The sequence below is a fragment of the Myxocyprinus asiaticus genome, chromosome 14 (assembly GCF_019703515.2).
Source record: "Myxocyprinus asiaticus isolate MX2 ecotype Aquarium Trade chromosome 14, UBuf_Myxa_2, whole genome shotgun sequence".
In the NCBI taxonomy this organism is placed as follows: domain Eukaryota; kingdom Metazoa; phylum Chordata; class Actinopteri; order Cypriniformes; family Catostomidae; genus Myxocyprinus; species Myxocyprinus asiaticus.
This window is the reverse complement of record NC_059357.1, coordinates 16691594-16704501: the sequence shown is the minus strand read 5'-3', so window position 1 is coordinate 16704501 and position 12908 is coordinate 16691594. Positions and strand designations below refer to the sequence as shown.

General features: G+C 36.3%; 2 protein-coding genes across 4 annotated transcripts in view; one reads left to right on the top strand and one right to left on the bottom strand.

Annotated features, from left to right (window-relative positions):
• Nucleotides 1–1537: 1537 nt before the first annotated feature.
• LOC127451141 (activating transcription factor 7-interacting protein 2-like) lies at nt 1538–8068 on the top strand. 3 transcript variants are annotated; one of them, XM_051715597.1, is made up of 12 exons: nt 1538–1683; nt 2465–2556; nt 3323–3454; nt 3639–3716; nt 3841–3929; nt 5177–5226; nt 5325–5383; nt 5563–5605; nt 5704–5750; nt 5850–5907; nt 6964–7007; nt 7099–8068. In XM_051715597.1, exons 2-12 carry the CDS (start codon nt 2467–2469, stop codon nt 7498–7500), a joined length of 1092 nt encoding a protein of 363 aa, XP_051571557.1. In that variant the 5' UTR covers nt 1538–1683; nt 2465–2466; the 3' UTR covers nt 7501–8068. The 3 variants fall into 3 exon arrangements, with proteins under 3 accessions (XP_051571557.1, XP_051571558.1, XP_051571556.1); XM_051715598.1 differs by having other exon boundaries at nt 5174–5226; nt 6967–7007; XM_051715596.1 differs by having other exon boundaries at nt 5174–5226.
• Nucleotides 8069–8127: 59 nt separating this feature from the next.
• LOC127451144 (epithelial membrane protein 2-like) overlaps nt 8128–12908 on the bottom strand; it is a 31289-nt gene continuing 26508 nt past the window's right edge. Inside the window, exon 5 of the mRNA XM_051715602.1 lies at nt 8128–10785. Coding sequence (XP_051571562.1) covers nt 10616–10785 — 170 coding nt within the window. The 3' untranslated portion in view covers nt 8128–10615. The remainder of the gene's footprint in view (nt 10786–12908) is intronic.

The window sequence follows — 12908 nt, the reverse complement described above, 5'->3', positions numbered from 1 at the left end:
CAGAGCAGAGTAGGCTCTCTGAAAGGAGGAGTTTAGAATGAATCCTTTAAAACGGATCATTGAAGGAGTTGTTTTTGACACTGGGAAAAAAGTAATGGTGCAATTTAAATTATGAGCAAATTAAAGTGTTTTTTGACCTTGGATGCATGTAAATCTATTGTATGAGACATTTAAAACAAAATTAGGCACGTTTAAAAACCATAATAGGTGCACTTTAATAAGTCCCCATTCTGTTGGACAGAGTGGATTGTGAGGGAGGTTAATACGCTTGGTGACCTATATGAAAGTGCAGTGTTGAGATATGAAAATATGGTTCAACATTTTGGGATTCCCAGGTCTCAATTCTTTAGGTATTTGCAGCTGCGCCACCTGCTTTGTACTATATTTGGGAGTAGCATACACCCCCCTAAAGCGGCAGATACTCTGGGAGTGGTGATTACTGCTTTTGGAAAAGGTCATGAGGCATCAGTGTATTACTCCCTGCTAATTCAGAGTCTGGGGGACAGAGCTTCAACTTCTCTCAAGAGATTATGGGAGACAGATCTAAACTTGGTATTGGAGGAGGGAGTGTGGGCTAGGATTCTAAAAAACATCAAGTCTACATCTAGAGATGCAAGGGTGCACCTTATGCAATTTAAGATTTTACATAGATTCTATTGAACCCCCTCTAGATTGTATAGACTTGGTCTTAAAGGCACACCCACCTGCTGGCGATGCCAATCAGAAGATGGGGACACAACCCATGTTTTTTGGTGGTGTGATAAGATCCAAGAATTTTGGTTGAGGGTTTAGTTTTATGTGTGACGTATTGGGCACTGAAATTTCATTTTGCCCCAGACTCTGTATTTTAGGTGATGGGGCGGTCATTAATATAGGGGATAAGCACATAAAAAATGGGGTCCTAGCCGGTGTTATGATTGGCAGACATGTCATCCTTAGGGGATGGAAGTCGGCTGGAGCGCCTTCGTTTCAGGAGTGGTGAAAAGAGATGGGCAGGGTGGCAGCATTTGAGGAGGTGTCATATAGAAGGCTAGGCAACCGGGAGTTTAAAAAAAAAAAGTGGGGCAGCTATTTGGCATTTTTTGAGGGCTCTCAGGGAGGGGCAGTGGTGAGGGACTTATAGTTTTAAATGTATTTGTTATTATTATTATAATATATATATATATATATATATATATATATATATATATATATATGTATATATATATGTATTTATTTTATTATTATTTTTTATCTGCGTGTGTACTCGGTCTTGGCCACAGGGATGTTTGTTGGGGGTCAGGGTGGGGTTGTGGATTGGGAGGGGGTAAGGGAAATAATGGGGTTTAAGGGGATTAATGGTTGACTGTACATGAATGTTTTGTTGTGGTATGTGTCATGCTTGAGGAGCAACCAATAAAAATGTTAATCTGAAAAAATTTTGAACTTCATTCATTTATACTATATAACATGTAGCAGTTGGGTGCAACCAGCAGCAAGTGGTACAGAGCTAAACGCTTGAGAATAACTGCTTTGACCCAGGTTTAAACCGGTTCACTATCACTCTCCACACAATATCGCCTGGCGGGACTTATATTATTTAAAGAGGCAGGAAATACACCAGCTGCGAGTAGGCTCAATACACAAAGCTGTCCATTGACTACGACACAACCGCCATAATTTTAAATATAAGGAGCTGTCCAGGTGGGTTATTTATTATTATTATTATTATTGTGTTTTATGTTGTATTGGGAGAGCACGCGGAGTAGATAAGATCCACGCGCTCCGTTTGGAGTCTTGCAGGCGCATGGTTAAGCCTTTTGTTTTGCGAAACTCATACATACTGCTAATGCTGTCTGTCTGGCGATGTTGATTAAGTTCCCTCTTCATATAAGTTCATTTACTAAGTCATTCTGATGTACCTTTGTAGGACTTTTTCATTGTCAACTTTGAACCAGGACTGCAGAGTAAACATCAGCATCTTAGCATCAGCATTAGCTGCCTTTGTCAGTGGCAACAGTTGTTGCTCCTAAGTCATAATCGTCGAATACAAAGTGCGTAACGAAAATAACATTTACGATCCATCTTACAGTTTAGAGTATTGGTAGAGTTTTTTTTTACTCGCGAGCACCGCTGCTTTTGAATCTAACAACCCGGAAGTGACTTAACGGAGAATTAAATGTAGATGTACTTGAACACATGTTCTGCATTACTTGTAGAAAGCCCTCCGCGCAGTTTGTAGTATGTAAACATGAAATTGTCTTCGAATCCGTTAATTGCTATGAGTGTTTGCATCGATAAATGAAATGGCTTCGAATAATGATCTCTGGTCATTGGATTGAATGCTATTTGTCATGAAATTCGTGCAAATGTGTTCAGATTTATTTTAAGGGTTCCCCTTTCCCTATATTGATATTTTGTTTTTCATTAAAATAAGTACATTATTGTTATTCTTGAAAATAAAAACTGAATTTTTACTTCTTAGGTATGAAAAGGAGCAGATATGATGAAGACTCTGGGTCAGTACACTTGGTTCAAGAAACTGGGCTGCGAGCAAACAAGCTCCCTCGATCAGAAGCAAGTTTTTCTATTTACTTCTACCTGTTAGCCTACACTAGAGATGCATATTATCGAGTAATTGTGTAGTCGAGTATTCTAACCCACAAAAAAACGAGTAAACCATTACTCATAAATTGAAATGTAAGGTAAAAATAACCGGTATGACTGTGAAATGTATATTTTGTTTTTATTCACAAACTTTACAAAGAATGGTTCCAAAATAAGCTAACTTTAACAAACTATGCTTTTCTTTTGAAAGAAAAATAAAAAATGAAATGAACTATGCGTTCATAAAAGGGGAAAAATAAAGAGATAATTAATAAAATTAACCCTACCCGGAGCTTACATAAAACAATACTGACGACAACAAGCCAATGCACATATATAAAATCAGAGTCTACATAAAGTACAGTATAATTCAGTGTTGCCTGTGGCAGGCAAATGTAAAAAGAAAATAAATGTACCATAATCAAGTAGTGTTTTTATTAAGCGACTAGTTGGTGCAGAGCGCGACATTTTTGCTTTTTTTTTTTTTTTTTTTTCGGTGTAGTCTAGGAAAGTGCATGAATAATGGACTAATAGAGTAGATTAGTTGATTGCTCGTGCACATTCCTAGCCTACACCTAAAAAAAAAAAGGCCAAAATATCATAATATTTAATGAGTCCTTTGTCTTTAAACTGGAAAGTCTGGTTATGAGTTCAATTGGTACAATGACCTGAACGGTCTATCATAGCCCCAGAAAAGCAGGAGTTTTGAGCTCTCCTTTTGTAACCTGATTTATAGGTGGAAAAAATTATTTCAAATAAGGTAAGGGCTGCGGTCGAGCTGTCAGACCACAAGATGAAAGATCTGATGGGGAGAATAAGTGAGGTGAAGAGTGAACCCAAATATGATGCAAGAATCCAGAAACTGGAAGTAAGTGATCACATTTCCCCTGTCTGTGTACCTCAGCAGTTAATTTACATATTTTTTTAAATCCTCTTCCATAATATTCACAGTGAATGACAGATGTGTAAATGCACTGCTCTGCAGGGCCAGTATACCTCACCTATGCAACCTTTACATAACAATTTTCTATGTGAAATCCTCTTATTTTCAGGCACATGTAATGAAGATAAAACGAAGGGGAGATGCCGTATTTGCATATATTCAAAAAGTCAGATCCTTGGGGAGTCTGGTATGGACTAGAGGTTTTTTTTATATGTAGAACCAAAATTATCTTATTATTTTTATGAATAATATGTACCATTGTTACTTATGCATAACTTAGCACTGTTGTACCTTTTTATATTTTTTAACAGTCTTTCTCTACTGTACTTTCCGGTGCTGCTTCTGGGCAGCCACAGCAATGCATCTCTGCAGCTGAACCAAGTATTAATAGCATGTCCAGGTATTCTGAAATATTTGCAGTCCTGGTAAGGGCTTTCAGTTTTAACTTTCTAATAAACTCGGTCCCTTCATTTGTGCAGGCTTGAGGAAAAAAAACATTATGGAAACAAATGTTAGTGAAAAATGTCTATGCTTCAATGTTTTGGACTGATGTCTTTAAGCCAATGTTAAAGACATTATAAAATAAAAAAAATCTTAACCCATATGTGGTAGCTTTGTGGCCAGTGTGCTACTTTACTCCTAAATATTGACAAAAGTCACTTTTAGCAGATACACCTATTTCTTATCCGGGAAAACATACAAAAATTATTGATGACTCATCTTGCACTACATAGACTTTTGTCCAATCAAATGCAGTCTAGAATGAGAATGTCCCTCCCCAATATCACCTGCAATTGGTAGGAAGTCATAGTTCTCACCTGTGGTGTAACTAAAACCTATTGGTTAAAAAAATAAAAATGTCCTGCCCAAACATCTTTCAATTCAAAATCTATAATGCAGGAAAGAAAACTACCCTCATCAAGCAATTCCATGGGGTCTTTAAGAAAATAACTACAAAGAGCCAGTAAGCCACAGCTGTTTGGATAACAATGGCAGTCGTTAAAATATTAAATTTACTGTTTAATCAAAAGATATGTTTAAATGCTAATAGTATGTGAATGGACTGTGAAGTCATCTCAGTGGTACACTGTGGGCTTTTCTGTTTGGTCTGTTGTTTCTAAGTTCAGCAATGGTTCAAGGCTGCAGTCTTGGCCCCTTTCCATTTTTTTTCTTTCCCTGAGGTGCTGCATGTCGAATGGCATTCATTCATTTTTATGTGTGCCTGTTTCAGCCTTATCAGCTAGTGTGCTTTATTGGAAAGGTGTTCACAGCTGCTGAATGTTTGTCGTCCAAGGCGCTTGCCACCTCTTTCACTAAAATATGTGAGATATGGAAATTATCCTAAATACTCAAGCACTGCCTTCCAATTTTTAAAAAATGATAAATCAGGGTCCATCGTACTGAAACTGGCTGATGAGAGTACTACATTGTCTAAATGCATTGTGAATTGAGCTCAGACACATGCATTTGGATATCAGATAATATGCTTGAATCCTTGAGTGTTTGAGGAAGTCTTTTTGGAAACCATCTTTATTTTTGCAATTCCATTTGGTGGTACAGAAATTACACACTTCACATTTAAAATGTCTTGTTGGTGTGCAGCCTATATTAGAGAATTCTAATCTCAGGCAATGTTTTCACCAGAAGTTTACTCATTGGAGGATGTTCCAGTGACCGAACTTCAGTGTCGTCAGCAGGTCTTGTTGCTACTATCATGATTAATTATTAATATAGCTTTGATCATGTAAATTGCATGCAGTGTCACACATTGAAATTATTATGTTTGCACTAATAGATAATAACTGTGGAGTAGCCGCTTCAAAAAGACCCAAGAAGGGGTACTGGGAGAGTCTGGTAATTTTGTTTTGTTTGTCATATTCTTTAACATCTCTATAAGTGTTAAGATTTTTGGTTTATTTTATGGTTTGTACAAGATTTATATGAAAATATTGTAATTTTGCCAAATGTAAATTTGCAGTTTTAAAATTAGGGGAAAATAAGGTTAATCTCTTTCTTTTTTTTTTTTTTTTTAGCGGTCCAAGAAACAAGTTGTTGACCTAACAGAGGAAGACGAAGGTAATTCAGTAATCAATCTTCAATAAAAATCTAATGTAATTATGAATTCAATGCAGTGTTGTATGTGCTTTAGCGATTATGTGTGTGTTCTGGTACAGCAGGTAGACTGAATGAAGAGAGCCTGTTTACCCAGCCATCAGATCAGGTACGCCATCATATTCTTGCTCAAATTTTTTTGGTTAACTGCAGATGTGTGTTTCATGGTATTGTTTTTTTACATTTGTGTTTTGCTGAATCCCTGCAGAAAGTGGAACCACCAGAACAATCAAAACCCCCAGGCACACCTCCCACAGCCATGAAAGGTATGATCAAATTGAATTTATCATGTTATTTTTGTTAGTATATTACTGTACAAATACCTATCTTTTCACATTTTCTTGAATGAAAGAATGGTCCCTTATGTTTTATTGTATTATTTTCTATTAAAATTGATGTTGCGAGAGGACAGTGGTTAGGAGATGGGGGATACTGGTAGATATTCTGAATAGTCTTCTGCACTCACTCTACATATACAGGATACAAAGATATAAGGCAAAGTGAAGTCAGAGTATGTATTTGGTAAATCTTGTATTTTTATTGGGGACTGTATTTTGCAATAGTATTTTAAATTTTATTTACTTAAACTTTATTTTGACGAATCCATATTGCTATTGACCTGAATATTGAATTCTTTCTGTGTTTGCTTGTGTTTTTATGTAACACCTGTGGCAAATGAAATTTCCCATGGGGATAAATTATAAACTAAACTGAGCTGAAAATTGCAAGACATGCATACAAATTCCTACAGTTAGGATTACGAGCTATTTTTGTGGAAGCATTGTTAATTCTGAATATTATTTGATATTGAATTCTTGAACATTGGTGTCTTATCACATTGCTGTTGCTGCCGTTTTATAGAAGCAACAAGCCACTTGAGTCAGTCAGTGTGATACAGTGACTATCTTTTTCTTTCTTTTGCATGACACAAAGCATCTAAAACCCATCTCATTGTGGTAAATTCACTCTAATTGATGCACTTGAGAGGCTTATTGCTTTAATAAATTCCCAGTATGCTTGTCCATATGTAAATTGCTTATCCCGCCCTAGATTCATCTGATTAATCCATTGTTTTAAAACTGACATTGTTCTGCTTAGCTACAAGTCATAATTTGTCTTCACGCGGCATCTTAAAAACATTGAAGTACTGAACCACAAGAAGTATCGTAATTGTCAAAGACATCCATCTAGCGTATGATTGCATAGACCAACAAGAGATGGAATGCAAGAGCGCATCCTGTCTGAATGGCTCCTTAGAATGCTAGGAAGCACCTTTAACCTTTTTACTGTCTGTTTTGTGTATCTTTACCTTTAATGAACAGCAGTGGAGGAGGACACTGTCAGTTCTTCAGTGCAATTGGAAGAGGTATGCTAATCCTTTGTATTTTCTTTTAAACAAAATAGTCTTGTGTCATAATGGTCTTCATAATATTTAAATACATACCTTCATTTCATAGGAGGACTGGCATTCAAAACTCCCTCCCTTTCCGGATACCCCGTTTCCCAAGGAGCTTCCAGTTACAGCTGCCTCTTACAACTTGCCCCAGAAGCCAGTGGTGAAACTTGCACGAATTGGACGTGCACAAGAATTAGGCATTGCATGGAGTGTTGATAGGAAAGACCCTCATGCTGCTGAGATGGACACTTACTACATATATGTTGCCCATGAGCACAGAAATGGCACTTTTTCAGATTGGAAGTGCCTTGGAGTGATCAAAGCCATGCCTCTTCCTATGGCCTGCAAAGTCTCGGACTGCAGTGGAGATAAAAGACTGTGTTTTATTGTCGTAGGGAAAGATATATTTGGACGTTATGGGCCGTACAGTGACGTACATACTGTTGGACTGGGACAAACATGATGAATGTTTCTTTTGCAGTAAACCTCAGTCTGGGTAGACACCATTTTGAGTTACGTGGATCAAAACAAGCAGACTTTACAATGGTATGCAGTGTATGAAGGTCCTAGCAGTTGTGATTTACACTCGTGTGTGTGTGTGTGTGTGTGTGTGTTCTGTGTTCTGTGTTCTTTTTTGTTTTTTAAGAAAAATTGATTTTCAATGTTTTGTCCACTAAACATATGATACGCTTTTAAACAACCGTACAACCTCATAAAACACTATTCAACAGAAAACATGACCTTTTATAATTTACAATCACAAACAGTATTAAGAAGCTGCCATCTTGTATTGTTTTTAATTTGGTTATAAAGCAAACCTGATTTCACTTGCCTGATTTCAACAATCTGATTTCATTTGTTCAGTGGCATCAGTCAACAAAGCCGTCACTAGTTGGATTAGACAGGAGTAAAATCTGATTGTTAAAGTCCAATTTAAGTGTCAGAAAACCATTTCAAACACCATTTATTTCTTGTAATTACTGAGTTTGTAGATTCTGCAAGTTAAGAATAAAATGTGATTTAAATTAAAATGCAAGCAATTATACAAATATTTTCTGTAATTTGAAGTCCAAGTTAAGTCTCAAATCAATTTCTTTCTTTTTTTTTTTTTTTTTTTTTTTGGTGAGTGAGTCTAAGACTCAAGTTTCCATCTCTGGTGTTTGGTGTCTATCATGACAGCACGAAAGTCACAAACTGCTTTGTAATGTAAAATACATTTATTTGATTAAAAAAAGAAAAAATATTGAGCCCTTGGTGGGGATCAGTCTCCGGAAACAAAGCAGACCTGAACAAGTCAGCAGACATTTAAAAAAAGCTGCCATTGTTTAAAAGCCTTCAGTAATATTCAGTAAAACCTTTTTATAAGTGAGCAATTAAGAAACGTGCTCAGACCTGTTGAAATAATACTTCATTACAAAAATATTAACAGCAACAATGCAGTTAGTCTTAATAAATACAGCTTAATTTCACTATTGCTTGAATCAATTTTAGCAAATAGCTTTTTTCCATAAATGAGTGTTGAAACATGATGAAAAGTTTACATATCATACAGAGAGGGGGGACATAAAACCATCCTTAACCAACAAAATATTAAAAGGGACAGTTCACCCCAAAAAAATGAAATTAATAAATTGTTAGGAAGACTTTACTGCCTCAATCACCATTTACTTTAATTGAATGGTGAAAGTGACTAAGACAAACACACTGCCCAAAATCTCCTTTTGTGTTCCATGGTGAAAAGAAAGTCATATACTCTACCGGTCAAAAATTTTGAAACACTTGACTGAAATGTTTCTCATGATCTTAAAAATCTTTTGATCTGAAGGCGTATGCTTAAATGTTTGAAATTAGTTTAGTAGACAAAAATATAATTGTGCCACCATATTAATTTATTTCAATATAAAACTAAAATGTAATAATAAAAAAAAAGTTTTTGAAATTGATGACTTGGACCAAATAATAAAGAAAAGCAGCCAATAAGTGCCCAACATAGATGGGAACTCCTTCAATACTGTTTAAAAATCATCCCAGGGTGATACCTCAAGAAGTTGGTTGAGAAAATGTCAAGAGTACATGTCTGCAAATTCTAGGCAAACGGTGACTACTTTGAAGATACTAAAATATAACACAGTTTTGATTTATTTTGGATTTTGTTTAGTCACAACATAATTCCCATAGTTCCATTTATGTTATTCCATAGTTTTGATGACTTTACTATTATTCTAAAATGTGAAAAAAAAATTATAATAAAGAATGAGTAAGTGTTTCAAAACTTTGACCAGTAGTGTATGTTAGGAACAACACAAGGGTGGGTTAATGATCACAGAATTGGCAATTTTAGGGGAACTGTCCCTTTAAGATAATTGTATTCTCATGAATTAAATGTAAATCCCAAGTGCCCTATTTAAACAAACTGAATTATTACAATACCTAAGGAACTACAAATTTGCACTGTTGTAGATATTGATTTCAAACTAAATGCTGCAAATAAAAACATGCATTATAATTAGTCAACACTAAAAGACTAAAAAAAAAAAAAAAAAAAAAACCTATACATGAGAACACATCATGCCACTAACATTGACAATTTGATCAGCTTCAAGTATGATATAGTGCTCAGCAAATTGGCAGCACAGTCTAATTTCATATTTGGTTATTTAAGTTTCCTAGGCACAATCAGGTTATTCCCTGACAATATTGGCCAGGAAATATATCTGTGTGTTATTTTCTACATGCTGAGTATTAAACATAAGCAATTCCCATGAATACATGTAGGCCTTGAGGACAGGTAGGCTCTCTAGCCTTTAGTGGTTCCATGTTATAAATATTCCTTTTTTCTTTTTTTAATTTTCTACCCAATTTGGAATGCCCAATTCCCAATCCGCTCTAAATCCTCATGGTGGCGTAGTGACTCGCCTCAATCCAGGTGGCAGAGGATGAATCTCAGTTTCCTCTGCACACATCTTAACACGTGGCTTGATGAGCGCATAGACATAGTGCGTGTGGAGGCTTCACGCTATTCTCCGCAGCATCCATGCACAACTCACCACGTGCCCCACCGAGAGTGAGAACCACATTATAGCGACCATGAGGAGGTTACCCCATGTGACTCTACCCTCCCAAGCAACTGGTCCAATTTGGTTGCTTAGGAAGCCTGACTGGAGTAACTCAGCACGCCCTGGATTCAAACTTGCGACTCCAGGTGTGGTAGTCAGCGTCTTTACTTGCTGAGCTATCCAGGCCCCCAATATTTCCTTTTTCATATACCACCCACTGTTGTCTTCTTTCTTCCACCCCCTATTTTATCTTTCTAAATCACAGCACAGCTCATTTTCTTGCCAGAGGGGTGGGTAAAACACAATTATACACAGCAAGGTTAAAAATAATCTACATAACATACCATGAAGAAAATATAATTAAGTTTCCAGTATGCAATGATTGATATTAAAAGTTTATCTACTTTTCATTCTAAATTTGGCTTGTCTTTAATCTACATATAAAAAACAGGTATTATTACAAATAAAGTCTCTTTGCTAAGACTGTAGCTGGTGGCAGCTAGTGAGGTGGAATGTTGTGCTTTATTTGCGTTTTCTCAGCACTAGATACATCAAGCCGCTCATCAGCGTCATGGGAAATGCAACCCAGGCTAGGACGAAGGCGTACCCATAGTCCCCATTCTTGAATTCCCCACTCTTGAAATTTAAGTGCTCTGCTGTGTAGATGGATGCTGCGGTCATCACACAGAAAGCTACAGAGAGAGGGACAAAAGGGCGATTTAGGGAAATGAACAGTTTGCAGTCAGTGTTTTACTGATTCATGTTTAAGATAAATTCAGAGGGTTCAAACAGTGTAGAAGAAAAAAATGAAAATAAATTTGTTTGCTTTTGGTTAGATATAGAGTCTGGCTTTGAGTTATAGAGTCTGGGTGTGAACTCAAGATAATTTATTTTTTTAACCCTTAAAGCTCGGATTTGCCCACCACCGGTCCCGCCGGGAAAAATATAATGATCAAAATATTAATAACTACAGTTATTGACCAATACAAAATAGGTATCATTTGAAAGCTTAGAAGCTCTACTTTATAATGCATGTAGGCATTATGACCAAAACTGAACAAGTGCTTTGAAATTTGCAGACAAATTAAAAGTGTTCCAGCACTGTTTCAGCACTGTACATATTATTGTAATTGGTAAAAACATCAAACTGATCAAATAGCCATGTGTTATATGTCATTGGAAAGCTCTCAAACAGCCTATTTGTTTTACTAACACAGAAAAATATAGCGAGTAATAGATAAGTATATGTCTTTGACATACGTTACATCTAAACAGGTGTTGCTTATATACCGCGCTTTCGCCTATAACTTTATGAAAAATAAACAGAACATAAAATATCACATACAATTACTTATTGGAGGGGATTCCCATTAAAATGAGCCCACACACAAAGAATCGGATGCATAGATCATTAGATAATCCACACAAAGCACAATTTTTACACAGCACATAATGTGCTATCTGGCTGAAAACACGTTAGCTTTCCTCGATCAGATGACTTCATCAGAAATTATGTAGTACGCTGTCCAGCGTCATGGAACATTAAATCAGTCGTATTAGGATTCAGATCATTGCAAAGTGGGAGGTGCTTACACCGCAAGTAGGCGGGCGCCTCCATATGGGAGGAGTTTATGCTGCAAGTAGGCAGAAATCCCCATCACAACCAAGGCTGGATGTTTGTACAGCCCACTTGGAGCTAAAGCCCACCCATTTGGAGCTGGCTCCAACCTCCAACAGACTCAAATTTGCGCAGAGAGGATCGTTAACTCTAATTACATATGGCCTCCAGGAGATGGCGCCAAGTACAAGACACAGACTCAGTGATGGTTCAAATGACACAGAATGGAACGGAATGAAATCTCGTTACTCATGCCTGCATGCTTTGGAGAGAGAGCATACCTTTAGCCTTTGTTGTATTTGCATGTGTAATTAGTCCTTGTGTACAATTAATATGTTTTATTTGTTTGAAGAGGCTTTTGGACACTTGTAGACATTTTTAGACACTAAATTATGTTTGTAATGATTTAACTTTTGATTGCTTTGTTGTATCAACACAAACTTTTACTCAGCTACAGATTACATGATTTGGAACAAAACAAAAGCAGTTTTTTGGAGATACCTTAATAACATCCTGAGATATATAACATCAATTCAGAAAAAAATAAGTTAAAATTTATATTTTTGTTACACTTTTGGTGTTCCCAGTCAAAAATGACTGGCCTATAAAAATTGCTTATGAATCTCTCATTATGCTATATTATCACCAAATATTGGATTAGATGTTTTTGCCAACTTGTTTTCTTTCAATTAGTGTGATAGTTTATGCACCTCCATTTTTGAGTGAAAAAAGCATTATTTGTGGATAATTTTGGCAATATTACATAAAATCTGAAAACATTCTGTACTATTTTCTACACTAGTGTGCTTTAATGCTTAACCAGGAAGTTTTTAAATGCTTTTATTTTGTACAAAATGGCACAAAGTCACACTTGTGGTGTTCCTGGTCAAAAATGACCGGCTATTGAAAATTAAAGCGGGAGATCAAAAATAAGAGAACAATTTAGTGTTCAGGAGCTTGTTCATCATGTTCATGTTCACATACAGTATGTGCATGTGTGCTTGCAAACATAAAGACCTCGGACCTGTGCACGCACATATACACACATGTGCACTAATACACACACATGCTCACGTACATGCACAAACTCTTTTGAGTATTACATGCTTTCTTTTTCACAGAGATTAACTTTATCCTACCCTGAACTATATCCAACATCCATTCATTCATCCAACATTACCACATACACACACACAT

Coding starts and splice junctions, on each gene's coding strand:
- LOC127451141 (XM_051715596.1), top strand. CDS start 2,467: ATGAAAAGGAGCAGATATGATGAAGACTCTGGGTCAGTACACTTGGTT. Junction 3,930..5,173: donor AGTATTAATAGCATGTCCAG/GTATTCTGAAAT, acceptor TGTTTTCACCAG/AAGTTTACTCATTGGAGGAT. Junction 5,751..5,849: donor TTACCCAGCCATCAGATCAG/GTACGCCATCAT, acceptor GAATCCCTGCAG/AAAGTGGAACCACCAGAACA.